The sequence below is a fragment of the Alnus glutinosa genome, chromosome 1 (genome assembly GCF_958979055.1).
Source record: "Alnus glutinosa chromosome 1, dhAlnGlut1.1, whole genome shotgun sequence".
Lineage (NCBI taxonomy): Eukaryota > Viridiplantae > Streptophyta > Magnoliopsida > Fagales > Betulaceae > Alnus > Alnus glutinosa.
In genome coordinates, this window is record NC_084886.1 from 37,416,475 (window position 1) to 37,442,368 (window position 25,894).

Here is a 25,894-nt window from a genome sequence, read left to right on the forward strand (position 1 = left end):
TCACACCTATTTCCGTCTTGCATTATTTTTAAGTTACATTTGGTACATGAAATGAATATTCCATTACAAAAATAAATGATAGTTATTGAAAATGCAAGAATATAAAATGTAATAGTCTTCTCATATTCAATTGTTATGGCCATGGGAATATGGATATTTAAGTATTAGATGCTTACTATTTTATTTCACCTTTCATTCCTACCTCTAATCACGCTAGTGAGAGAAACATTCCACGTGCAGTAGCTCATCCTCACCAGCTAATGTGATAAGCATAAGAGAGCCCTTCCTATAAGGATGGACGGTAAAAGTAAACGGCATTCACTAAAGAGTTGACACATAATTAAAATATTAAAATACACTATACATGAAAAACATCCAATATTTTTCCTTTCCAAATAATCCAATTGGTTTTAAACCCACCAAAACCACCCACCACCGGATTCCGCCGACGGTCATCACCAAATCTTTGTCGGATTCCGTTGACGACCAATCCTCCAGCCACGTCATGCTGACCCGTTCTGCATCCTAAACAGTCAGATACCAGCCAAGTGGCCGGGATCTGGTCGTTCCCAGGGCAGAACGGCCGGGATCTTGCCCCTCCATGGCCGGATCCCGAACGGCCCAAACTAGCCCCTCCTTGGCTAGAACGGCCGAATTTCGGCCGGCCACTCACTGGCCAGAATGATCGGATTCCGACCTATTGGCCTTGGAAACGTGCTCAAAAGTTTCCTTTTGGTCAGATTCCAGCCTATTGGCCATGGAAATGTGGTCGGAAGTTTCCTTAGAGAGTGAGAGTGCTGAGAGGGGGATTGGATTTGGTGTTTTTAGTATTTTTGTTGTAATTTTTGCTTTTTTATGAGTTGTAACTTATAATTTGGATGCTGTAAAAATAAAAGTTTTACGGCCTATCCTTGTTGAAAGTAAATTCTAAACAGAAACGATGAAATGACAAAATTGGCTTTTCTTGCCGATCAAAAATCGAAAATAAACATTAAAAAAAAGGTGGACAAATAGTTTCACAAACGGCTCCACATCAAAATCTGCTAAAAAAAAATGTGCCCAAAAAAATCTTTATGAATAGAGAACTTGGAAGGAACTAAAAAGGTCGCATTAAGTTCTTGTTCCTCTCTTCTCTAGTTGTTGCTGATTCAAGTCCTCATTGCAACACAAAGCAAAGCCTTAATAGCACACCATCCTGGAGTAGTTAGGTTACATTTCATAAGCAGAGTAGCTATTTCATTAAAAAAAAAAAAAAAAAAAAAAAAAAAGCTTTTATTAGGAATGAAAGAAAGTATAACAGAATAATCTTAGTATTAGAATATATAATAAAAATGTAACACTTAAAATAGTCATTCCCATTACTCATGAAGAAATGACTTAAATTAAAAAATATCTATTCCTCTCAACCACATTCTCCAATTTTTAATAAAAAGCATTCCGTTTTCTAATGGAATAGTCATTCAGCATACCTATCTAACCTAACCTTAGTGTTTCCTAAAATCCTAAGTTGGAAATCCTACATAAATTCTTGCAAGGTAGTTGTTCAAAGTAATCCTTTTAGCTAGAAAGTGAACTACTACAAACTGCATCAAGTTATCTTCGCCTACCCCTGCCTGAAATACCCTCACCACTCACCACAGGATTATCGAAATTGAACTAAAATGAGAAAATATCAAATGTAAAGAATAACACCATTGAAGTTCCATAATCAGATTGTTCTAGCACTTATGCCATGTGATTGGATGCCTAGCAAGTCGTAAGCAAAAGTCATGACACACTAAAGACTTTTCTCGTCACTCAACACAAACTAATGCGGTGCTGAAATGTCCTAGCAAATCAAGCAGTAAGCTGTGATCTAAATAGATATCAACTCAAAATTTCAAGAATTATCTGAGTAATCCCAATATCAAATTGTCATCAATAAGGATCATATCGAAAAAAAAATGTTAATTATCCTGCATGTTAATCTGAATCAGAACCAAGCTCAACCCAAATCCATTCAAAACAACAGGATCCAAATAACTGACCAACTACCAACAAATTGTTTCAATAACAAAGGTACCTACTTTTAAGTAATACAATACTCATTGAAAAAACAAAAATCCAGTGTCCAAAATGCCAATCATTTAAAATGATCCCTCCTCCAATAATTTCACAAGTAAACTCCCCCAAAAAAGCAACCCTGAGCATATAAAACAAGACCCAAAACCACATAAATCAAAGCACAAAACTTGAAAGAGTAAGCACAATCGACATTACAACTTAGAAAAATCAATTGCAATAAAGCATAAAAGACCACATAGGCTCCAAACAAATGCTCAATAATGATAAAAGTAATAATTTCAGAACTTTTAAGCATCCTTAACAAACATCAGTAACAAGGCTTGAGTGTGCTGCTCCCACTAGGAATCGAAACAAAACCCATTACAGTTCCATCAAACTACTATACTACTAAACATCAAAGTAAAGATTAAGGAAACCATAGATCTCAAACAAAATGCTGCGGTCAACTCTTCTACTCTTGCTCGCTGGCAGACTCAGCGCTCTTGTTGTTATGCTTCCTAGCATACCTCTGGTTCCTCAGGAACTTCGGATCCATCTGCACCCACAATTCAAAAACAAATTATTTCTTCAATTACATGATTTAAATAGGTGAATAATAACAACCCAGAAGAGAAAACAAGGAGATTACCCCTTTGGTGGAGATGCGGCGGTGCCTGCGGGGCTTCTTGATGCCGTTCTTGTGCGCCTTGTAAGACTGGTTGTGAGCCGTGTGGTTCTTCGACTTCGCCATCTCTGCAACCCACAAACACACAGATAGTGAATTAGTAAGCCAAATCTCAAAAGAGGCTGCCTTTTTTTCCCTCAGAGAAAGAGAGTCGGACCTGGAAACAAAGAGAGGGTGCGCGTAGGTGTGGGTCTGCTAGGGTTTGATGGGCGGAGCAAATGAGAAGGTTTGGCCGCTTTATTTGGACCTGTGGCGAAACCCTAGGCATTAAGGGGTGAACATATTAAATGACGGAAGTGCCCTTGTGGGTTTTTAAGGAAATGGGCTTTGGTTCCAAATATAAATTGCCCATGTTGAATTATTTTGTGTATTCTTTATGGCCCATACCTAGTTCGTTTCTTGCAATTTGCAAAGCAAATGGACCAAATACTTTTAACTTTTAAGGATAAAAAAAAAAAAAAAAAAAAAAAAAAAAAAAAAAAAAAAAAAAATTAATAAAAAAATAATAATCTTATTCTTCAAATTCATTTTCATACTCATGTTGCACGAGCTACATAACGTAATTTAATTTTAATAGAGAAGCTCGAGCTGCAAATGCCCTTTTTTTTTTTTTTTTTTTTTTGGGTGGTTGTTAGCCTAACGTTAACATTAAATTTTCCATTAGGGTTTAGTGAACGGATAACGCACTAAATATTTAGGGAAAATACACTTTACTCTTTGGGGATAACTACTTTTGCGTTGTAGTCTCCAAAATTTAAAAAGTAATATTTGACCCCACAAATTACCAAATAATGACAAGTTACTCCACCCGTTAAGTTTTTCCGTCTTTTTGGATAAACTGGAAGTCACGTGCATCGGACATGACTTTTTAGCTCCTAAACTCTCAAAAATGACAATCGGGTAAAGTATTAAAAAAAAAACCTTAGAAAAAGGTTCAATACAGAATAAATAAATAGAAAAAACAAAAAAACAAAAAACAAAACAAAACAAAATTGAAAAGATCCAAAAAAAAAATAAAAAAAATTGAGTGTGGCTGAACCAACCTCAATAACCATGTGGTTGTTTGGGCAAAAGGGTGGCTCCATCACACCTAATTTTTTTTTTAAAATTTTTTTTTCTTCTTTCTTCCTCTTCCTCTTCTTCTTCTTCTTTCTTCTCTCTTCTTCTTCTTCTTCTTTCTTTTTTTTATTTTTTTATTTTTTTATTTTTATTTTTATTTTTATTTTTTATGACTCTTTAACCTGTGAGCATTTTTTTAGATTTTAAGTACTAAAAAGTCACTTGTGAGTTGTGACGAACATGAATTCCATCCGTAAAAAAAATGAAAAAAACTTAATAAATGAACTAATTTGTCACGATTTGATAATTTTTTTTTTAGGGTCAGACACTACTTTTTAACCTTGAAGGCTAAAACCTAAGTGGTTATAGTTGGGGGATGGATGAGGATAAAGTGTATTTTCTTGTAGTGCTACAAGAAAATTTGCATTTTCTATTAAGCAACGTGTTACATAATGTTTTTTTAAATGATGTCACAATTTTTAGGCCTTGCTTCTTTTTTTTTTTTTTTGTAAAAAAAAAAAAAAACTAATAAATGACTTGTCTCCATTATAAATAAATATAAATGATCATATTCCATATGAGGAAGACTTGTCAATGCCCCTAGTCTCATTAAGGGTGTATTTGAGATTGCAATTTCGTAGATAAAAAGTGCGATTTTAAACTAAATCACAAAAAAAATGAACCGTTTAAGAATTGTGTTTTTAAAAAATTGCAATTTAAAAACGCAAAAAATTGATTTTTCAAATCGTATGCAATGTGGTATTTTTTTAAAAACGCAAAATTTTAAAAGGCTAATTTGTAATTTTAAAAGTCAAATTACGATTTTACCAAATTTTTAACTGTGTTTTTAAAAGTCATTTTTTTAAATTACACGTTTTAAAATCGTTATTTTTAACTCGCACTTTTTTAAATCACAAACTCAAACGGCCCCAAAGCATGACAACAAAAACTCAAACCCAAGTACTAGACGAAGAGAAACAAGCACATAATTGCTTGGCCACCAACTTTCTCAATTTTTTCTTAAGTCATTGTATGTTATCCATTGATTAACTAAGTTTGAATTTTTTTTTTTTTTCAAGTAAATACAAATATAAAAATTATGGCTCCATTTGTTATTGTATTTTGGATGACATTTTTTATTTTTAAAAAATATTCTGATACGACATAAATGTGAAAATAGTTTTGAAATATTTTTTTTGTCGTATTTGTTAAATATTTTTTTTTGTTTCTTCAATTCTTAGTTCTTCTTTAGTTATTTCATTATTCTTTAGTTCTTCTCATCCCTTCTTTGGGAAGAGATGACCATCGAGTCACCGGTCCTGTGGGGACGTCAAAAGCTCCAAATCAAGGTTGACAAGGAAACTGGGAATGACGGAAAGATCGTCGACGCTCGCTTCAAGACCGGTATTGAATGATTCCCCTCTGACCTCTCATCATTTTTTGTGATTTGTTTGAATTTGATTTTCTTGTTTAGTTCATGAGAAAATCTAGCTTTGATTTCTCATGTTTCTAGATCTAGGTATTAAACCCGCCCCGCCCCGCATCACCCTGCATCGCACGGATTCTCCATTTTTTGTGTGGTTTGCGAATGCGATTTTCGCAACCCACAGGGGTGCGGAGCGGAGGCAAAAATGGCAGAAATCCGTCCCGCCCTGCCCCGTGTACACTCCTACTTTTGACATACTTCAAGGACCTTTTGAGTTTATTTTAATAACACGTAAAGCTAATTAGCAGGTAAATTAATTATTATTATTTTTCCTAAAATATACCAAAAAATTCTAAAAGATCCATAAAATATTATAATAACATTAAAGCCCCAAAAGCCAGCCATCAGCTAGCTAAGCATTACTCACCAAGTGAAGTCAAAGACGACAATGCCATCACTTCGAGTTGTAACGCTGAACTGCCCGTCGAGAAAACAGAACACAACACACGAACACTCATCAATGGCCCAATAGCATTTTATTTCTACAATAGATTTACATACCTGGGATTGGATCTTAGTCCAATTGTCCTCCGTGTTCCTAAACCCGTCTCGATCTGTTTCCTTTTTACATCAGATTCCAACATATCCCGCACATTCTTTTGAGGCAGACATGTTCCTCTTCGATTGGTTCTACGGCGTGCTCGCATCGCTTGGCCTATGGCAGAAAGAGGCTAAGATTCTTTTCCTGGGTCTCGACAATGCTGGCAAGACCACCCTTCTTCACATGTTGAAAGACGAGGTGGGTTGTGTTTGTCTTTACCTATTTTTCTCTCTATCTATCTCCGATTGCTTGTGATTATGTTTCCTGAAAATGTTGGAAAATGGGTTTGCGTTTGTGGCAGCGACTAGTACAACACCAGCCAACCCAGCACCCCACTTCGGAGGAGCTGAGTATTGGGAAAATCAAGTTTAAGGCTTTCGATTTGGGTGGCCACCAGATCGCTCGCAGAGTCTGGAAAGATTACTATGCTAAGGTACATTGAATTTGATCTCTTTCTTGTGTTCCCTCTTTCTGCGAGTTTAATCCATATATTAGATTTTGTTTTGTTTTCAGTTGATATTATTGGATTGGGACTCGTTCCTGATCCACGGTATAATTTTACGCATGTGGACTTGGCTGTCGGATTATTTGAGACATCTTATAATGCACATAGTGATCCGTTATATTTGTATGTCATATATGCAAAGTTTGATTCTTTGAATCAGTTAATTTTGTTTGAGGTTCTTTATGTGAACTGCTGGAAACTTTAAGCAGATCTAATTCTAATTCAACTACGATTTCACTGTATGTGTGACAGGTTTGTTGTAGAGTATGTTTGGGGTTGTGATTTCAAAACGTGCGATTTTAAAAACGCACTTAAGAGTTCTGTAAAATGGTAATTTAGCCTTTAAAATCGTTCTTTTCTAAAACACATTCATTTGCTTGCAATTTGAAAACGTAGATTTCTTTACGTTTTAAAATTGCAATTTTTAAAAAACGAAATCCCAAAACGATAGTCATATGTCTTATTGGCTGTTTTTATCTGTAGTTTTTACTTGGATGGTATCAATGACAGAATTTCCTTAATAATCTCGTTTGCTGTTTTGTTACCTACAATATGGAAATGAAGCATTTCTGCATTCTTTTGCAATCTTATACAACTGTGAAGGATCAGCCTCCTAGCTGAATCGTTGGAATTGTCTTCTTTATTGGTTCTGTTCTGATAATTGGAAATGTCTATAACTATTAATGGTACCAGCTTTAGTTCCTTGTGTTCTACATGAAAAAAAAAATGCCTTGTTGACTTGTCTGCATGGGAGTTTTAATCAATCTGTTAACCGAGTTGAATTTCAGAAGAAAGAAAAGGCATTCCCTGGTCCCGGTCGCTTAGTATTCCTTCATAATCCCAGAAAAATCTTCTCTATGTTTATCCGATTCATGGGAGGCAAACATTGATGACTGAAGTCATGCTGATAGCACCTTTTTTTTTTTTTTTTTTTTGTCTTTCCGGAGGTGTTTTGGTAGTAGTTTTCAATACATGATACTTTCAAAAATCCATCATGGCTTTATAGAAGTGGTTTCATGTCAGTAGTCAATTTTAAGTGGGAAAGAGAAGCCATAGATTTTTTGGAAAGGGTCATCCATTAGATCATCTAAGAGGTTTAAAGACCCAAATTTATGTTGCTTTTCTTGACTGGAGTAGTAGTCTGCAGTTATCAACTTTTGGATCAGGCGAGAGGACCTGCCTGTTGAAAAAAGTTCAAAGTTTTGTCAGTAGTAAATATTTCCCCATTTAATCGCATCACCCTTCCACATATTTTTCAAATATGTACTCATAAAAAACACATTTTTCAAATATGTTGAATAGAATTCTTCGAGGTTTTATCTCTTTGTTTCATGATTGACTCGTACTCCAAGTGATCTCCAGCACCTAATACTTTTGGAGTTCTGGTCAGAACACCATGTCAAGTGCAAATTGGTCCTTTTTTTTAATAAGTAATTGAGATATCATTCAAAGCATAAGACGCCCCCAAATACACATGAAGTATACATGAAAAAACATCTAACTAGAAGGAAAAAAAAAAAAAAAAAAAAAAAAGAAAAAAAAGATCAAGAAAATCAAGATAACTAATCACCAAAAGATAAACAAAAGCTGCTGTCCAAAAATACAAATAGGGCAGACCCACCTTATATGGTGGGCGGTCCTTTGCGACTACAAGGAATTTTTGAAGTCTTATATATATATAGTACAGCTGTATAAGGCCCCGGCAAAAATTATTTTTTTTGGATACCTTGCTCTGCGGAAAGCCAGAGTTGTTATACAGTACAGTGGCCCACCTAAATCTGAAATTGTTAGAAGCCTTCGGTGGCCATTGTTGTAGGCAGTGTTATCTTCCTTCTTGTTCAATTTGATTTCTTGCTTCTTGTTTCCCCTGCCTTTGATGTACATATATTCGAACTGGGTCATTGTCCAACTGTTAGGAGCAAGGATATGAACCCTAATAGCGTAAGCTCGGAGACACAAACTATGAGTTAATTTATTGATAAACCCAAAAGAAAAAAAACATCATCTCAGACTAAATCAGATGTTTTATAAGTGAGTAAACCTGATTTTATCTTTTCAAGCGCTCCATAAGGGGCTCTTTTATGTCTCTTTGTTATCCACTGCATGGTGCAGAGACCTCATTGAGATAATAAACAACCCAGCAGAGAAAAGGTATTAATTTCATTGCAGAGACGATAGTGGATGAATTTTATTCCATGAAAGACTGTCATGGAGCATAATTCAAAGGAGATGCCAAGTTCTTTTTTGAAATTTTTTTGTACATGTCTATAGCAAACTAGAAAACTTTTGGAATGTATGACATGCCAAAGAATTGAATGCTGACCATTTCTCTTTTTGTTAATTCCCATCCATGAACAGGTGGATGCAGTGGTTTACCTTGTTGATGCTTTTGACAAGGAGAGGTTTGCAGAATCAAAAAAGGAGCTGGATGGCCTCCTTTCAGATGAATCCCTTGCTACTGTTCCATTTCTTGTGCTGGGGAACAAGATTGACATTCCCTATGCAGCTTCAGAAGATGAGCTATGCTATCATCTAGGGCTGACCAATTTCACAACTGGCAAGGGGAAGATGAATCTTACAGAATCCAACGTCCGGCCCATTGAAGTTTTCATGTGCAGTATTGTTCGCAAGATGGGTTATGGTGATGGTTTCAAGTGGCTCTCACAATACATCAAGTAGTAGCAGAGATAGTAAGGGGATAACAATTTGCTCTGTATTCATGTGCTAACTTTTCTGCAACTCTAAAGCGCCTGAATACAGCGTGACAGATTTTTTAGTACTATCATTTTTTTCTATTGGTATTGAAGGATTAACGACTGCAGAATTTTTTTTTATCCTTGTAGTGAGCCATTTCAAATTTGTTGTTTGGGCGATTGTTCTCTGATAGGTCTGAAATAATTTTGAAAGATGGTGGTACTTTTTCTTTTTTGTTGGGAATGAGGAAAAAAAAAAACTGTTCTTTCTTGATTTTTGTCTTTCTATGAATGGTATCTAATGTCCTTACCGTTTTCACGAGTAATATTACTCTTTACATCAACTTTACATCGGTTGACATGGCCTTTTTTTTTTTTTTTTTTTTTAAGTGACTGATATAAAAAGGCCACATAAAATACGTTACGTCAGTCGATGTGAAATGAGTATGAACTGTAGCATTACTTCATTTTCATAGAACTTACGTTTGTGGTGATATTCAACAAATCAAGGTTGGTTTTGTAGTCGAGGAATGCTAGCCCATTTTCTTTCCAAAATATGACTTGAGAATGAATGAAAAAACTCACATAGCTATCTATTGTTAAGCAACAGCAGATATTTATGAGGAGCTCCCAATGCAAAGTTGTTGAGAGCATAGCTTTAATGGCAATAGGGAAGCACAATGGTAAGGGAGATCATCTTTGATGTGTCCTAATTTGCAAGTGGTCTATTTTTTTTTTTTTTTTTTCCTTCCTATGCTACTGTCTTTTATATAACTTAACTGCAGCTAGGCTTACCAACATTTTCAGCTATTACTGGTTTAAACAGTAGGGTGAGCCAAGCCACCACAACATAATTTATTCCATTATTTCAACATCTAATAGGCAATTGACCAAAATCCTAAGAGTGCATTTGCTACGCAAAATGGTTATTCCATTAATATATATATATATATATATATATAGCTTTTAATAGAAATAAAAAAAGATAGAATAGAATAGTCTTGATGTTAAAGTATATAATAAAGATCTAACACTTGGAGTAGCCATTTCCATTGCGGCATTTCCCATGTCGCTATTCCAAGACTATTTTATAACACATTCTTCAATTTTCAATAAATTTATTTTCTTAATGGAATAGTTATTCCCCGTACCAAACATAACCTAAGTCACTACCATCAGGGATTCAATAATTTACATTACGTTGTTAATGTCATTCTTTAGAAACTATGTTTGTTAGTGTATTTGATTTTTTTCTTTTATTTTCTATTCTTAAGATAAATACATTTACAAACAATTCAAAACACGGAACATTTTTCAGAATACAAAAACAGTGTTGACCTATATATTACAATAGAAGAACACTTTCAAGCCAATTTTTTTTTTTTTTTTTTTTTTTTTTTTTTTTTTGTTAAAAAAAAAAAAGAAGAAAAACCTCTCAAAATACATTAACTTTTATATCCATCACTTTTGTTACTTTTTTTCTAGCTAAAAAACAAAATGAGAATCCCTCACTTGGTAAGTACTCAAACTTAGAGTGGAATAAAAAAAAGAAAAAAGAAAACAAAAGAACAAAATAGTACAAAGATAAATAAAGTTGAAAAACAATGGTAGATTGGTCTGAATCTCGTTGAGATTGGCCATGTGAGCGTGGATTTAACTTTTAAGTTCATATCAATTAGTTGTTTAAATTGTTAGTAAATATTAATAGTTGTTTAAATTATTAGTAATTTAGATAATTATTGTGAGAAAATTTATGTAAAATTTACCTGTTTAAATAAATTTTAAGTTATTTAATCAAAAACAAAAAATCATATATAAGTTCTCACAATAAATTATATATATATATATATATATATATTTGTTTTTGTGTTGTAATTTGAAAATCTAATCATTGTGAATTATTACATTGATTCACTAACAACTTGGAAAGTCAAGAAAAGAATGAAATATTATACATTGCTACCCCAAGACACAATTCTTAACTATTTTTGTCCACGTGATAACTTTTACTTTTACTTTTTATTTTTTTTTTAGAAAAAAAACTCTAAAGCTAGTTAGGGGATCACCTTGCCACACGTGTAAAGTGGTCAAGAGTTGTGTCTTAGAGTAGCAAAATATCATATCTTGGAAAGAAAAATGTGTTCACTCTTTGACAAAAAAGCAAAAAACCAATTGACTATAACTGTTTTTTTTTTTTTTTAATATAGATACATAAAAAAGAACTACAGATAACAGAAAATAAAATTACAACAAATTAGGGCTGGGCAACCCAACAACAGATACCTAAGAAAGCAAGTACGCGGAGGCAATGTGTGATGATGCGGGCCTATTAATTCTTTGCACGGATGTCAAAAACATGAGCCCAGAGGACCCAAACACTTGAGTAACAGTTACAGAGGACATAAAGAATAAACAAAAAACACAAAGCCTAGAAATACAAAAGCGGAAAAACAAACGCAACACAACACTGGTCGGTTGGGAATCGTTGGTGTTGGCACGTGTAGACCACGCGCTAGCATTGGATGACCTCTCTCCAGTTGAGGGCACTGCGAACAACCATGATCCACTAACAGCAGAGGTGGGTGACAGATAGGGAGAGGGACGAGGCCGTCACGTGTCGACAAGTAAGAAGCACTCGTTAGCGCGTGCAAACCACGCTTCGTGGCAGGGAGGTCCGGAAGGAGTGTGGCTTGTGTTGACGGAGGCGGAAGACGATGGGGAGCATGGTAGAGAGGCGCGTGTTGTGCTGAATCTAGAGTTAGAGTGTAGATCTAGGTTCGAAAACTTTGACCCAAAATCCAAACCAAATTTGGCGGATGACCCATGGGAAGTGCGTTGTGGAGACAAAAAGCACAAAAAGCAAATAAATTGCCTCCGAAGAGGCGGATAGAGCTAGAGAGAACTCTAATTGGATAGGGGCCTCATAGGAGGCGTTAACAGATGGGAATGGGAGGAAAATAGGAGAAAAACAAAAGAGAAAGAGGGGGGGGAAGCTTTGAGCTTCCCTCCCATCGCATTTAGCTCATAAGAGGCGGATAGGGCTAGAGAGAACTCTAGCTGGATAAGTACATCAAAATTAGTATCACAAACGGCACATAAGCATGCAACATAAGGCATACCAAATAAAAGCATCATTATACATATTTTACATGCCACAAAGGAAATAAAACATAAATATATACAACTAACTATTAAAGGGTATCACATAATAATCTGATAACGGTATTAAAAACCATCAAAATTGGCATAGAGATCTATGCATTCAACGGTTCAACCTCTTGATCTGCATCATAGTTAATGCAAATATGATGTCATCATATTTACATAGACACAAACAAGTGAGTCATCCATTTTCATAACATAAATTACCATCAAATTAGAAACAGTTTATAAAGATAACAAATGCAATAATTGTATGAATATGTATCGTAGTGATCAATTAGTTTGTATTTTATGATCATCTTTTTTCGCACCTCTTACTCTTAAGTTATCTCAACTTGATCACGTCCTTTAAACCTCCCACTGTGAAGTTTATCTGTTTCTGATTAGTCATTCATCCTCTCCTATAAATCAGCTTTGTTAATAGCTATATTTTTAGCTATTTTATTATTTGGACACTCTTAATAATGTAAATTAAAGATTAAACTTCTCTAAAACTAATCCATACCGTCCAATCTATCTAATACGCTAAACGCCTTGAAGGTTCTTCCACTGAAGATCATAAATAATGGCCACCAGTTTTCAAATCCACGGCTAGTGACGCGTATGGACCAATCAAATCCTCCCAAGTAAGACATTAAACTTCACAACCGGCTGCTCCCTGTTACCAACTCCCTCCACCGGCACTCGTAAGTATCCACCGCCCATTCCCCCCACCTCGCTCACCGGCCAAACCTGTCACCTATTTCCACCTCATCACCCCACAAATATAATAAACCCCCGAAAAATCTTCCAAGCAAAAATAAGATAATTAAATGTTCTTCTCTCTCGTTTCCTTCACTTTCTACCGAACCAAACACAGCTCTCTCTCTCTCTCTCTCTCTCTCTCTCTACGGCACCGTTTTCCAGTTGAATTTGTGAGATTCAAAGCGAATCAGCGTGTGAAATATCTAGGAGAAAACATGTTCCTTGTGGACTGGTTCTATGGAGTTCTGGCATCGCTGGGTCTGTGGCAAAAGGAGGCGAAGATCTTGTTCCTAGGGCTTGATAATTCTGGAAAGACCACCTTGCTTCACATGCTCAAAGACGAGGTCTTCGCTCTTTCACTTTACAATTTTCTTTTACATTTTCTCAGTGACCAAACAGAGCCTAAACTTTCTTCTTGTTTGTGTGCAGAGATTAGTGCAGCATCAACCGACGCAGTATCCGACGTCGGAGGAGCTGAGTATTGGGAAGATAAAGTTCAAGGCTTTCGATTTGGGTGGCCATCAGATCGCTCGCAGAGTCTGGAAGGACTATTACGCCAAGGTTTTTATTTTCATTTCAATTTCTTATTGTTTTTACATATTCTCAGCAACCAAACAGAGCCTTCTATAATTTGACTAATGGTATATGTATAATTGTATGTATTTGTTTTGGGCTGTTTGCTAGGATGGTCTTCTGTAATCTACTTTCCTTTCCTCCCTGTCTTTCAATCTTCATTTCTGTGTCCAATTTTGTTGTTTAATTTATTAGCAATATCTCACACACAGAATACAGATGTTGATTTGAAAGGTAATTTTTGGTCATAGTGATATAGCAATCATTGTTAAAAGAGCAATACAGAGGAATGGTGGCTGGTAGATGGTAGGAAATCGGCAGTGGGGGTTGTTGTATGCATATTGTTATGGGTGTGTGGCTGCCACCTTTGTTGTATTGCTACCTGTAGTTGGCGGTTGAACTGTGTTGAACCTTTGAATATGAATGTTGATGTTGTTTTAATAGGAACTTTTGATGAAACCTTTTGTTTTTATTATCATTCTATGCTTGTGATTCAGCCATTTGGGGGGAAGCAGTAGATAGCAGAATAGATAAAGGAGTTTATCATGTTGAAAACGATATGGAAATATGTTTTTTCTCTTGGGAATTCCTTTAATATGCCGAGATTTAAATTAATTGATTGATACAAATTTCTTCAGGCTTAAAACTCCCATCAACTTCTTCAAACTTTGCACTCCATTATTTACAATCCCAGTTTCCATATATTTTGATATTTGTGGTGGCTTTGGTTCTGCATGGAAACTATGTAGAGGGATTTACTTATAGTTACTTTCTGATATGCTGCAACCTTAGATTTCTGGATTTTTCTGGAGGCATTTGTAGTTTTAGGTGCTCAGTCTTGGGACTTCGTGTGTATTTAATGGAACTAGGAATCTAAAAATCTTAATGAAAGAGGGCTATGAATTGGTCCTTTGATGCAGTTGCATATGCTCCTGGTTTGGAACGGAGTACTATAATTCATTTGTTGTTCTCGTTGAATCACTCCTGGTTTTCACAGCAATTTGTGGTGGTGGTGGTGGTGGAGGTGATACATGGAAAGACCAGACTAGAGCTTTCTTTGATGGGATCAATCTTGCTGATAATTTGTGACTGAATTATCATTTAGGTGGATGCGGTGGTGTACCTGGTTGATGCTTATGACAAGGAGAGACTTGCTGAGTCAAAGAAGGAGCTTGATGCGCTCCTCTCTGATGAGGTGCTGGCAAATGTCCCATTCCTTATTCTAGGAAACAAGATTGACATACCTTACGCTGCCTCAGAGGAGGAGTTGCGGTACCATATGGGGCTGACCAACTTCACCACGGGTAAAGGAAAGGTTAATTTGAGCGACTCTAATGTCCGCCCCCTTGAGGTGTTCATGTGCAGCATTGTCCGCAAGATGGGATACGGCGAAGGCTTCAAGTGGCTCTCTCAGTACATCAAGTAGGCAAATGGATAGACAAGCAGGTGTGCCGAGGCTACCAAGATGGTAATTTTCCTACCACTGCTGCAGTCTCTTCGTTTGAACTGGTTTTAGAGAATTTTAAGCATAGGTGTTGATGTAAAGTGAATATATATATATATTGTCTATGGTAGTTGCCTTCACTTTTAGCTGCGAAACTTGGTGTGTTTCAACCTTTTCTTGGTAGGGATAGATAAGTTCTGTTTGTCTTCATACTCTGTATTGATAACTATATTGCAGAAGTAATAAAAAGGGTTGGAGGTTCAGTTGAGTGATTGTAGTGTTTACTGAAGGTGAACGCGAAACTCCACCACAATGTAATTCATTAGGGATGGATGTCTCTTCCCCTTTTCATTTTCAATTAGAAGCAAAAATTCATATGGCTTTGGCAACCTTCATGATCTAGCAAACTGAACAAGTTATCAATATCTTTGACCAAATAAGCTATTGGTTGCTGATATTGCGCCTTCAATTATTTAGTTTGTTTTGTAGCCTGGTGTAACAACTAAAGCAGTGCGTGTTTCATATTCTCCCTGTGCGTACCTACCCCAAATCTTTGGCCCGCAGAATGGTAACATGTGCACCTAAACCCCAAGGCTACGAGGAGAGCCGATTCTATTGCTTATAGCGGAGCCCATCTTAGGATTTTTATTGTTGAACGAAGTTTTTCTTGCTTGGAGGAAATTTTTCTAATCTAGTTTATTAAATTAATGTGTCATTTTCATGTACATTATTAAAAATGAACATAAAAGTTATATGCCAGTTTAATAAACCCGACTCATAAAGATTAGAAAGGCCACATTCAGCTCAGTTTTTCTTGCCTAATCTTTTTGATAAATGATTGTTGTACAACTCTTAACACAATTTTTATACAGCTTCAACAATTTTTTTTTTTTTTTATTTATATTTTTTTTTCAAACTAACCATTAGATTAGTTTTCTTACATATGGATCTTATATATCCAATGGTTGATTTTAAAAAAAGTTGTTGGAGTTATACAAAAGTTGTACAGAAGTTGTAAATATATTATATCTTAATCTTTACTCATATACCTTGTTTTCAGATAGAGAAATGATTGTTGTACAATTTTTGTACAACTGTAACAATTTATTTTATTATTATTATTATTATTATTATTATTATGATCAACCATTGAATTTATTTTTCTACATGTGTGCCATAAATATCTAATAATTAATATTAAAAAAAAATTATTAGAGTTTTGCGAAAATTGTGACGGATTCTATTAGGTGCCAAGTCAGAGCCAATCAAATGATAACATACAACATTCTTAGTAAAAAAATATAAATATTTTAAAAATATAAATATATAAAGCTAAAAAAAATTTAAAAAGTTAATATTATTATTTTAAAATAGGAAAGGGGTTGCTACCGACCGGATAGCCATCGCTTTTGTGGATGGCCGGTGGTGGCTTGCAGCCCACCCCTCACCTTTTTTTTTTTTTTTTTTCTTAGTTTTATATATTTATATATGTTTTTTTTTATTAAGAACAACACATATCATCATTTAATTGGCACAGAGCCACATACATGACACCTAACGAAAGTGAAGAATAAAATCATTCTCTAATAGTCATGAGCGGAACAGGCCTCGTAAGAGTGTAAGGGGTTTAATTTCCCTTCTTCTGTTGGGCCATGATCAAGTTTACCACCGTCAACCTCAAACAAATGATTCTCTCTTTGAGTAATGCTAAAAACTATTTTTTATCACATAATATTAATTTAATAGTCCAAACTAATTTTTAAATTCCATTTTTTTTAACGATAATTAATTAGTATTAGTTAAAACTACCACGTCTGCATTATGGAATAAAAATGTGACTTATTACATTACTTTATTCTCCTACTTTGTCCAACGTGCATTACCCTAATCGGGTTTTTTTTTTGGCGGTGCAGAATAAGATGGCATATACAAGTCATTCCTAAATGTGGTGTCCAAAGCAGTGAACAATTGGTGAAAAACCAAAAATCAAACAAGAAATTAAAGTACCACAAGAAGACGGACTGAACCCATGACCCTCTCAAAATCTTAAAAGCACTTTGAAAGGGTCAAAAGTGCAGGCGAACACACTAATCTAGGCATTTACAGGATGTACAGGCTATGAGAGTACACAACACTTCTGGATTTCTATCAACAACAGCCAGACTCCCCAGTATCTGAACCATAGTGAAGCCTGTTTCTGCACCTGTCTCTTCACCTAGTTCATGAATATATCAGGGTCAAGAAGCCCTTCATATTCCAGCTGCAGAAAACAACATTCAATTGGTTAATTGTTCCACCCAATTAAATAGTAACACCAATAATCTCCATGCGAGTCACCTACCTTGGCTTCATTGTGGGTTATCTTCATCCTCCGATACTCTTCTTGTGCTTTCTTCGAACGGAACAAGGCCTGAACCCGTACAACAGATCTCTCAACACGCTCTTCAGCTTGTTTCCGGCTAGCTCGATAGAAGTCCTCCTCTGTATCACTTCCACACTTCGGATCTGGATCTACTTCGATAGGATCAACACGAAGACCACGAAAACCTTTTCTCTTCAAACGCCAGCGCAGAATTGCTTTCTCAAGCACCCCAACTGACCAAATAATTTTACGGTACTGCCTCCGCACTTGGTAGCCACGGAAAACAGCCTGCATCCGAAAAGTGCAATTAATCATCTTTTGCTGAACCTCTAGTGTCAACAAATCACTGTTTACACATGGTTACAGGTTTTGATGAATATATGTGCTTTGACAATGTTCATTAGATTAACCTTAAGAAAATTTATTCCTTTTAAATGAGAATCATACTTCTTAACTTAAACCAAACAATACACTAACTAACAACGAGGGCAATTCAGGTTGACTCGCCAATGTTATATTATCCTGTATGGCTGTATGACCAGGTTACATTTGGTGGAACAGGTTGACTTGCCAATGCTAAATTTTTTTTTTTTTTTGATAAGTAACTTGCCAATGTTAAATTAATAAGGCAAAACTCAGTCTGATTGTTTTTCGGGTCAGCTGATGGACAATGCCTGTATTTGATCAAGCTAAACATTTGATGCCTCTACCATCTACCATGTGATTCACACTAGTTGTAATGTTTTATTCTTATCCAACTCTCAACTATGTCAGCAACAAGACAGGGAAAGAGGGTTACTTGAATTTTGATAGTGTGACGACGCAGATTAAGGTACTCTTTGCGAATTTTCCAAGTGCGGAACCTATGTTGAATACGCCCAGCAGCCATAATCCTTTTTCGTGACTCAAAATTGCGAAAGGCATGTTGAATCTTCAATGCTGCAACTATACCGCGTGCTTCAGCCTCTGGAACAGAAAACTGAACTTCTTCCGTCTGACGTTTTAGTGAGCGCTCCCTGAATGCAGCCTGTATAAGTGATGCAGCTTCAGCAGTTGTTCGATAGGCTGCCAACGTATCTTTTAGGTACGGCTGATCCTCACTGAGGTTCTCAGTGTTTACTGTATCAGTTGCGCTGGTATCAAGGGAACCACTGACATTTCCAGCTATGCTCATATCCTTAAATTGTTCTACCAAGGCCTTTTCTGAAAGATAAGCTGCTAAGCCATCATACCCCTTGAGAGATGCAAGATCAGCAGCAGTACATCCACCAGGGTTTTCCGGGGTAGGGTCTGTGACCAAGTTTGGCTTTGCACCAGCAGTTAAGAGGACTCCAACCATTTTCTCCCTGCACATTGCAAATGTTAGAAATAGACAATCCTAATCCTATTGGAAATGCTTTTTCAAAGCCATTAACATATGCTCCCAAAGCTGTAAAGTATGAAATGCGTGCAGCCATGAAACCACGCTATATTTACATAATTCAGCTTGAGAATTATTTATGTTACACAAACATGCAAAAAATCAATATTCGTAAGAAGAGAAAAATCTTGGACATAAAAATAATAGGGCAAGTTCCAGCTCTCATGGGTGACAGAAAGGGGGACAGTGGAAAGTTTTAATGCGAAAGCTTCAAGAGTTAAATAGGACGCAATAAATTGAACCAGTGATGGATATGATAAATAAAAGAACTACCTTCCACAATATGCTGCCCAATGAAGAGCTGTCCATCCATGTTTATCACGAAAATCCAATGATAAGCCTGACAATGTAAAAAAATAAACAGCCCAGCTGTATCCTAGAATAGCACATAAATGTATTACAGCTTGACCTTGGAAATCACATTCAGTGGTTTTAGAGCCTTCAATAACTCTTTCCAGCAGCCACTCCTGTAGTTTGTTTTTCAAAGTGAGTTCGAACAGACTATCTTTTGCTTGTGGAGATGGAGGTTTGTTGTCGTCAATTGATTTGATAAAATCTGCCCAACTATTTGAAATGTTAGAGGTTTTGAGGGAGAACTTCTTAGCCTCCTTCAGGGCATGGGCATTTGGTGATACTTTATTAGACAGAATGCTAAGGCTCTTGGATGTAGAGAAGAGCAGATGAGCCAGCCGAAGTTGAACTCGGAACTCCTCCCACTTGTGCTTCTCTTCTGAGGCAACCACTAGATTACTCAATAAAGGAGTGCGATACTCAAAATTCAACACTTGGCTGATGGGTTTGTGACCATCAAAACTCATAAAAAGGTGTACTAATCCAGGAGAATGTCGTAACACCAAGCAGCGATACACCCCAACCTGAACAGTTTCTGCAGGAACACAGACATCGCCACAGACACAAGAGAGACTATACTTCACAAGATGTTGATACTCTTCATGAAAAAATCCAGTGATTAGGATCTGAAACAACAATTAAACAAAGGTCAAAAGTGTATGACAAGTATTTCAACCTGACCATCCTTAGTTATTCAACCGCTATACATAATGGTCCATTCATGATCATTGATCAACCTGACTGCAAGGAAAAAATAACTATCTACATTGGTTCATATCACAACATCGAAGCTCAATACCACTGCTGACAAAGATCAAGTAGGACTTTCCTATTTTTGTTAAGTTTGGAATGAATCATAGTTTAGTTGGTTCAAAACATATATGCAAGGAGCTGGCAATGCAGTGCCAGCCATCAGCTTTAGGTGGAAATTGAAATGGTTGCTCTGCTGATAAGAAAAGCTAAAATTGAATTCAGCTCTTCAGGTTTCTATTCAACCAAAGTATTGCAACATCCAAATCTCATCAATCAATAAGTCTAGCATCGTTCTCCCTAATTAAAAACACGTGCAATATAGTATTTCAGTTGGCTATTGAATGATTCAACAACCTCGGACTTGATTCTCAATAGTTTCTCAATCAGAGATAATATTCTGATCCACCAAATTCTTCTTCACACAACACACAGAAGCCCCTACACTCCATTTGTTTGATTGTTTAATGGGAAAATGATAGGAATAAAAATAAAAAAAAAAAAAAAAAAAAAAAAAAAAAAAAAAAATTGATTAGAATTTAAGACATCAAACACTAAGTTACAAGTATCAAGAAACAGAGTGCAGACACAAAATTGTCATTCTACAACTATTTAGTGACACTGTTGAGATATTTCACCAGCAGTTTAGGGGAGTTGGATCATCATTTTCTCTTCTTCTTCATAATCTTCAAAGTAATTTCTTACATAGTAGATCAATTCCCATTTGTTATGCATATGCATGGAGGAGGAGGGTAGGGAATGATGTTGTTAGTGCCAACAGAGACAGCACACTTGTTACAGAATTTTTCACTTCCAAAAGTTTCAACAATTACTTTTACACAATAAACTAAGATTGCCAATAGATTTTCATGCCATTTTTTTCCCTTCCGAATGTTAACAGGTTAAACCCGGTTATCCAAGACTAGTCGGAGGCATTTGAAGCATATAAGACGAACAAGAGAGACTTTCAGTCATAACAGAATACCAAATAAATAGTAATACAGATATTAGCAAAATAAAAACCTTTGTTTTCTCAGTGCAAAACGCCCATGCCGGTGAGACCTCTGTTATGCTAAATATTTGCTCTGGAATGGAAGATTTATGATGATCCAGGGCTTTAGAGACAGATGATTCATGACAGGAAGAAATTGAGGGTTCAAGCACTTCATCATCAACAATGATGTGGTTCATCCACTTTCCAAAACTGTCCTGGCTTTCCAATCCACCATTGACTGGAATGTCCAAGGAATCATGGGTGCCCATGGTAATAGAATTCCCTCTAAGCATGTTTGTGTTCACTTGAACCCCCAGCGTCTGGACATGAACGCTGTCTGGGAAACTTGAATGAGTGTTATTGCTCCTAGCAATTGACTCCGTCAAATTACCAAAAGAAGAAACTTCAGCTGAAAAATTATTCACTCCCTGCAATGAAAAAAAAACATAAGGTTGACTATCTTACACACCAATATTATCACAACTGAATCAAAAAAGTGGTAGTTTAGGTAATTTAACCAAAACTAACATATACAACATTGTAGCAACTTAGTTTGCCCATAGAAGTGTAGGAGGTATGCATAAAGTCAGTCTGCAGGCATAATAAATTACAGAACATGTATGCTAAGTAGAAAGTAAAATAACAATGCCATGAGAAAGCAGTTAGGACAAAAAACAAATACTGACACTTCCACTTGCACATGTAAACTTAAGTTACTCTACGATTTTCTTCTGAGCAACAAACAGCCAAAAAACACGACAAAAAGAAGTGATGGAACATCACACATGAAGCCTGCTGCCAACAACTTGGCACTGTGAAGCCTCTAAACACCTATATTGCGCAAAATAAGCAGCTAAACTTATCCAAATCAATGTTAGCAGTAAATAGTTCCCAGAAGATTAAAAAAAAAAAAATCACGCTCCCTATGGCCATAAAATCTTGCTCTACTCATATGATATCAATGTCAGACAATTAAAACCATAAAACGAATTTTTTCTTTGACTGGAGGAAAATGGAAAGGTAAAAACTGAGGCAGATTAATATGCCTCAGCTCAAAATCAGCCTTTTACTTTTGGCACAGCATTCATCAAATCAAAGACATACTCAGAAGGAGAAGAAAAGGACTCAAGATGAAAGAATAGACTCTTACAGCTATTAAAAAAAATCTTATATGAAAGGATAAAAAGATGTAGGAAGCATACAAGACTATGCATGATCCTACTTACATAATGTAATGAGCCCTTTTCTGCAATTTGGTTTGATTGATCAAAGCTTGAAACCTTCTCTGCCAGAAATAAGGGAAAGAAAAAAGCATAGTGAGTGTTTTCTGTCTAGACGCTGACTCTGCTGCAGATAGGATCTAATCAGTTACCTCCTGTAGGCGCAGTTAAATTGTTAGAATCATTTGTCAGCAGGAGCTCATCCCATTCAAGTGTATTAATCTCAAGAAGCCTCATTTCATGATTCTGGACAGTAAAATTGTCACCAGGACCTGTTGATTCTCCAAAATCAGAGGGTGAGAATATTGCACGTCAATTTTAAGAAAAAGGCATAATTAGAGGATTGATAATGTTGTAGTTGTTTAACTATATTTGTTTTCCTGGTACTAATTATCTAAGATAATGAGAATAACTACAATATTCAATGAAGAATGAATTTTCTTCTAACCTTCTCTAAACTCAAAATAACGAGTATGCATTACTGAAAACAAAACAGGCTACTTCACTATGAAAACATTGTAGAATTCAATGTACAGAAAATTCAACTAATATAACCTAAAATTTCTTTCTTGCCTGTATTATATGCATGTTTAGCGCCTGAATCATGTTCTTCAGATGAAAACCAAGGAGCAGATGGGTCAGAAACAGAACTAGAATTTGAATTGACAGGTGTCCCAGGAGATCCCTGCAGCTGTATCATAAAAGTCACCCGCAGCCCACTATAAGGTTAGAACATCAAGTTCTTTGTAGGCACCGAAGCAAAAATGGCAAAAAAAAAAAAAAAAAAAAAAAACAAAGAAACTTAAAGGGTGAATGGCTTGAACCATGATAGTGCTGACCTCCTGTGTTTCACGATAATGAACAAGGACTATGTGTTCTAGGCTCCTGCAACAAAAATAATAACAAAATCTCAGATAATATTACATATGAAAAAATTATCTTTCTATATTGATAAGATTTTTTTGATAAGTAAATTTAGATTTATTGAAAGCGTAAGACGCCCCTTAGTACACTATATTGATAAGATATAGCTAACAAGTTGGTGGACTTAAAGATCCATATAAAGCTTAGCCATTGCATACTTGTCAAGCAGCCAGTAACACCTGCGAACAAAGGTTGGGTTATCTTGGCCATGTGCATAGTACACATGGATCCTTTCTTCATTACCAACCTGAACCATGAAACAAACAACAAGCAAAGCAAACCTCATCAAAACAGAATTTTTCAAATGAAAAGAACCTTTTTCAAACCTAATAAAATCTATGAAACCTTAACTATGAATCGTCCATACATAATATCCATCTAATTGAGACTCCAGAAATCAAATTAACACCAGAAACATTGGAGCTCATACTACAGCAAATTAAGCTACAATATCATTATATTCATACTCAGGTGAAAAGAATAGCCCAAGATATGTAGTTGCAAGTAACATTCTTTGGTACAAACAAGTATTAAACAAGCACATAAAGGAGAAACATTGAATTGAACTTCAGGGTAGATACATACAAGTGTGTGTATATATATATATGTTGATATAAATGCACATTGTAGAAACAGAAACACTATCACTCACTAGTCACTAAGGTACCATGAGTTACATATATATAAGTTGATGCTACTAAAAACATATCAGAAATTGAGATAACCCCACTTTTAAGTGTTCATGGGCTTCTTTGACAGTCTTCCCGTCCTTTTTCTTCTTCCAGTTATGACCATCCTTCCGGAAGTTCCTAAGCATCTTACGGTCAAACAATATGATATTGCCACCTGTTACATTAATATAAGAATATTAGTAGTAATTGATATTGTATACCTATCAGTAAAAGAAGCTTTGTAAAACATAGGTAAATTTCATCAAACCCAAGCAAGAAATATGCCTCTTGCTTTTCAATTGCAATATATGAGCGCAATAAACCCAAAACCATTCTGTATTAGTGTTAAGCACTTAATGATATTACATATGAATTGCAGATGCTTCTAATGGCGTCACAAATAGCAAACAGTGAAATAGGTAGAATGAGTCACCAAGGTTCACTAGGCGAGCACTTTCTCACAAGACTTATAAGAAAGGGTAAGGGTACATAATAAGACAAATCAAATAATTATTTTCAAGGTAAAAAATAAGAAAAAAATAATAATAATAATAATTGAGTTATATTGTGAGTTCTGATTAATTATGTTCAGGAAAAAAAAATAGAAATTGGATGAGAGCATATAGAGTGACTTCACAGTTAAAGCCTTATACCAATCATGTTACAATTAATAGGAATAGGTAATTACTTTTAGGAAAGTTCACCGGCTTGACACTGATGCTGAAATACTTGTAATTACAGAGAATTGCAAGAATTTCATTCGGGCGGAGCCATCTTGTTTTGGCTTCTTCCATAATATTCCCAACATCTAAATCTGTCCATAAAACAAGGAACCATAAAAACAAAAGGCACGAAGGTAAACATCTGGATAAATCACAAAGCTCACACCCCAAATATATTTTTCACAAAAGCTAATAAAGAAATCCATAGCCATACTCAAAATTGCAACAAGTATAAACATCGGTACCTTGTCTTCATCATCATACATAAACCGTATATAATTTTGTCAAACTGTACACGGTTAAATATCCATTAAAATAAAAGAGCCCTAGCAATAAAATTATTTCTCTGATGCAAAATTTTTGTCTGACCTTTTCTCCCCGATTTTTTTTTTTTTTACCTTAAATGTTTACACCATGCTCAAATCTGTCAATGAATCAATTCTAGTATACTTTGGTGAAAGACAATCATCTTGAATTGTAAAATTCTGTAAATTATATCCTTTTATATCCAAATTCTGCTCTTATATATATTGGAAAATTTTATATCAAAGCAGACAAAGCAATCTACAATTTCTCATATAAAAAGAAACCCTTCGTTTAAAAAAATACTGGAGAAACCCACGAAAAACCAAGCACAAAAACTCTGAAAAAGTACTTTTCTTGCTCATAAACCCTAAGCAATTCGTGCCACTGCTTAATTAGCAACGTGAAAGTGCTTCCCTACCTTTAATCAACACAAATTTTGATCATAAAAATCACTAAAAAAAGTGCTACTACTTCTACTAAACAGGAAAACCACTTCAAGAAATGCATTTCAAACATTTTAAAAAGTTAAATAAAAGGAAAAAAAAAAAAAAAAAAAGGGCTAGAATTTATGTCCGTACCAAGCAATGTATGGAATCCATGAATATCGGTGCCCACAAGTTGGCCTTCCATCATAGAAACCTCAGAAATCAAAATTTTCCCAAACAAATTCGTCTTCTGTTTTTGTCAGACCTTAACCGACAATTCCGTACTTTCAACTCATCAATGTCTCAGACCCATAAAATTAGTACCATCTGAAAATTACATAAAACTAATTAATAAATACGAACCAAAAACTTTTAAAAATTTATTTAAAAAAAAGAAAAGAGAGTGTAGAACTTTAGAACAGTAGAAGGTACCTGATCAGAGACAGGGGTTTGAACAGGCGGAGAAGAACAACAAAAGAAATGAAATTACCGAAGCTCTATGATTGTTCTTTTTTTTTAGTTTTTATTTCTGGACAGAATTATAAAGGCAACGACTTTCAGTTGACATGACAGCAAAAGCGGCAGTAAAAAGATAACAAAAAAGTAAAAAATACCTTGAAAAACACCTTAATATATATATATATATATACCTGAAAGAATTAATTACCGACTTCCCCATGTTCAATAATTGCATTCCATCTTTTTCTTATATATAGTTGGTAGCAAGTCAACATAAATTAAGGAGACAGTTCAATTAACGTTTTAGAGTGTAAAACCTTTAGTCAAACACTATAACTTAAAACTTATTAACATG

General features: G+C 35.4%; 4 protein-coding genes and 1 non-coding gene across 6 annotated transcripts; 3 read left to right on the top strand and 2 right to left on the bottom strand.

Moving 5' to 3' along the window:
- Positions 1-2,302: 2,302 nt before the first annotated feature.
- Positions 2,303-3,029, bottom strand: LOC133858846 (large ribosomal subunit protein eL29z-like). The gene is made up of 3 exons (XM_062294302.1): positions 2,886-3,029; positions 2,693-2,796; positions 2,303-2,599 (listed from the first exon to the last, which is right to left on the bottom strand). The coding sequence occupies exons 2-3, from the start codon at positions 2,792-2,794 to the stop codon at positions 2,516-2,518; spliced, it is 186 nt and encodes a 61-aa protein (XP_062150286.1). The 5' UTR covers positions 2,795-2,796; positions 2,886-3,029; the 3' UTR covers positions 2,303-2,515.
- A 2,603-nt stretch (positions 3,030-5,632) lies between these two features.
- LOC133879972 (GTP-binding protein SAR1A-like) lies at positions 5,633-9,284 on the top strand. Its single transcript, XM_062318808.1, has 3 exons — positions 5,633-6,012; positions 6,116-6,247; positions 8,678-9,284. The coding sequence occupies exons 1-3, from the start codon at positions 5,884-5,886 to the stop codon at positions 8,996-8,998; spliced, it is 582 nt and encodes a 193-aa protein (XP_062174792.1). The 5' UTR covers positions 5,633-5,883; the 3' UTR covers positions 8,999-9,284.
- On the top strand, positions 7,157-7,295 carry LOC133859025 (small nucleolar RNA snoR83). The gene has a single exon (XR_009898691.1). It is a non-coding gene; the product is annotated as a small nucleolar RNA snoR83 (small nucleolar RNA).
- Positions 9,285-12,970: 3,686 nt separating the features above from the next.
- Positions 12,971-15,203, top strand: LOC133879961 (GTP-binding protein SAR1A-like). The gene is made up of 3 exons (XM_062318797.1): positions 12,971-13,262; positions 13,348-13,479; positions 14,597-15,203. Exons 1-3 carry the CDS (start codon positions 12,987-12,989, stop codon positions 14,915-14,917), a joined length of 729 nt encoding a protein of 242 aa, XP_062174781.1. The 5' UTR covers positions 12,971-12,986; the 3' UTR covers positions 14,918-15,203.
- Positions 15,204-16,730: 1,527 nt separating this feature from the next.
- LOC133879981 (calmodulin-binding transcription activator 5) lies at positions 16,731-25,647 on the bottom strand. 2 transcript variants are annotated; one of them, XM_062318829.1, is made up of 14 exons: positions 25,513-25,647; positions 25,234-25,407; positions 24,316-24,441; positions 23,687-23,802; positions 23,115-23,203; positions 22,872-22,917; positions 22,606-22,723; positions 22,185-22,304; positions 22,039-22,097; positions 20,842-21,240; positions 18,991-19,694; positions 18,097-18,643; positions 17,277-17,585; positions 16,731-17,195 (listed from the first exon to the last, which is right to left on the bottom strand). In XM_062318829.1, exons 2-14 carry the CDS (start codon positions 25,286-25,288, stop codon positions 17,151-17,153), a joined length of 2,733 nt encoding a protein of 910 aa, XP_062174813.1. In that variant the 5' UTR covers positions 25,289-25,407; positions 25,513-25,647; the 3' UTR covers positions 16,731-17,150. The 2 variants fall into 2 exon arrangements, with proteins under 2 accessions (XP_062174813.1, XP_062174804.1); XM_062318820.1 differs by having other exon boundaries at positions 22,857-22,917.
- Between the last annotated feature and the right edge of the window lie 247 nt (positions 25,648-25,894).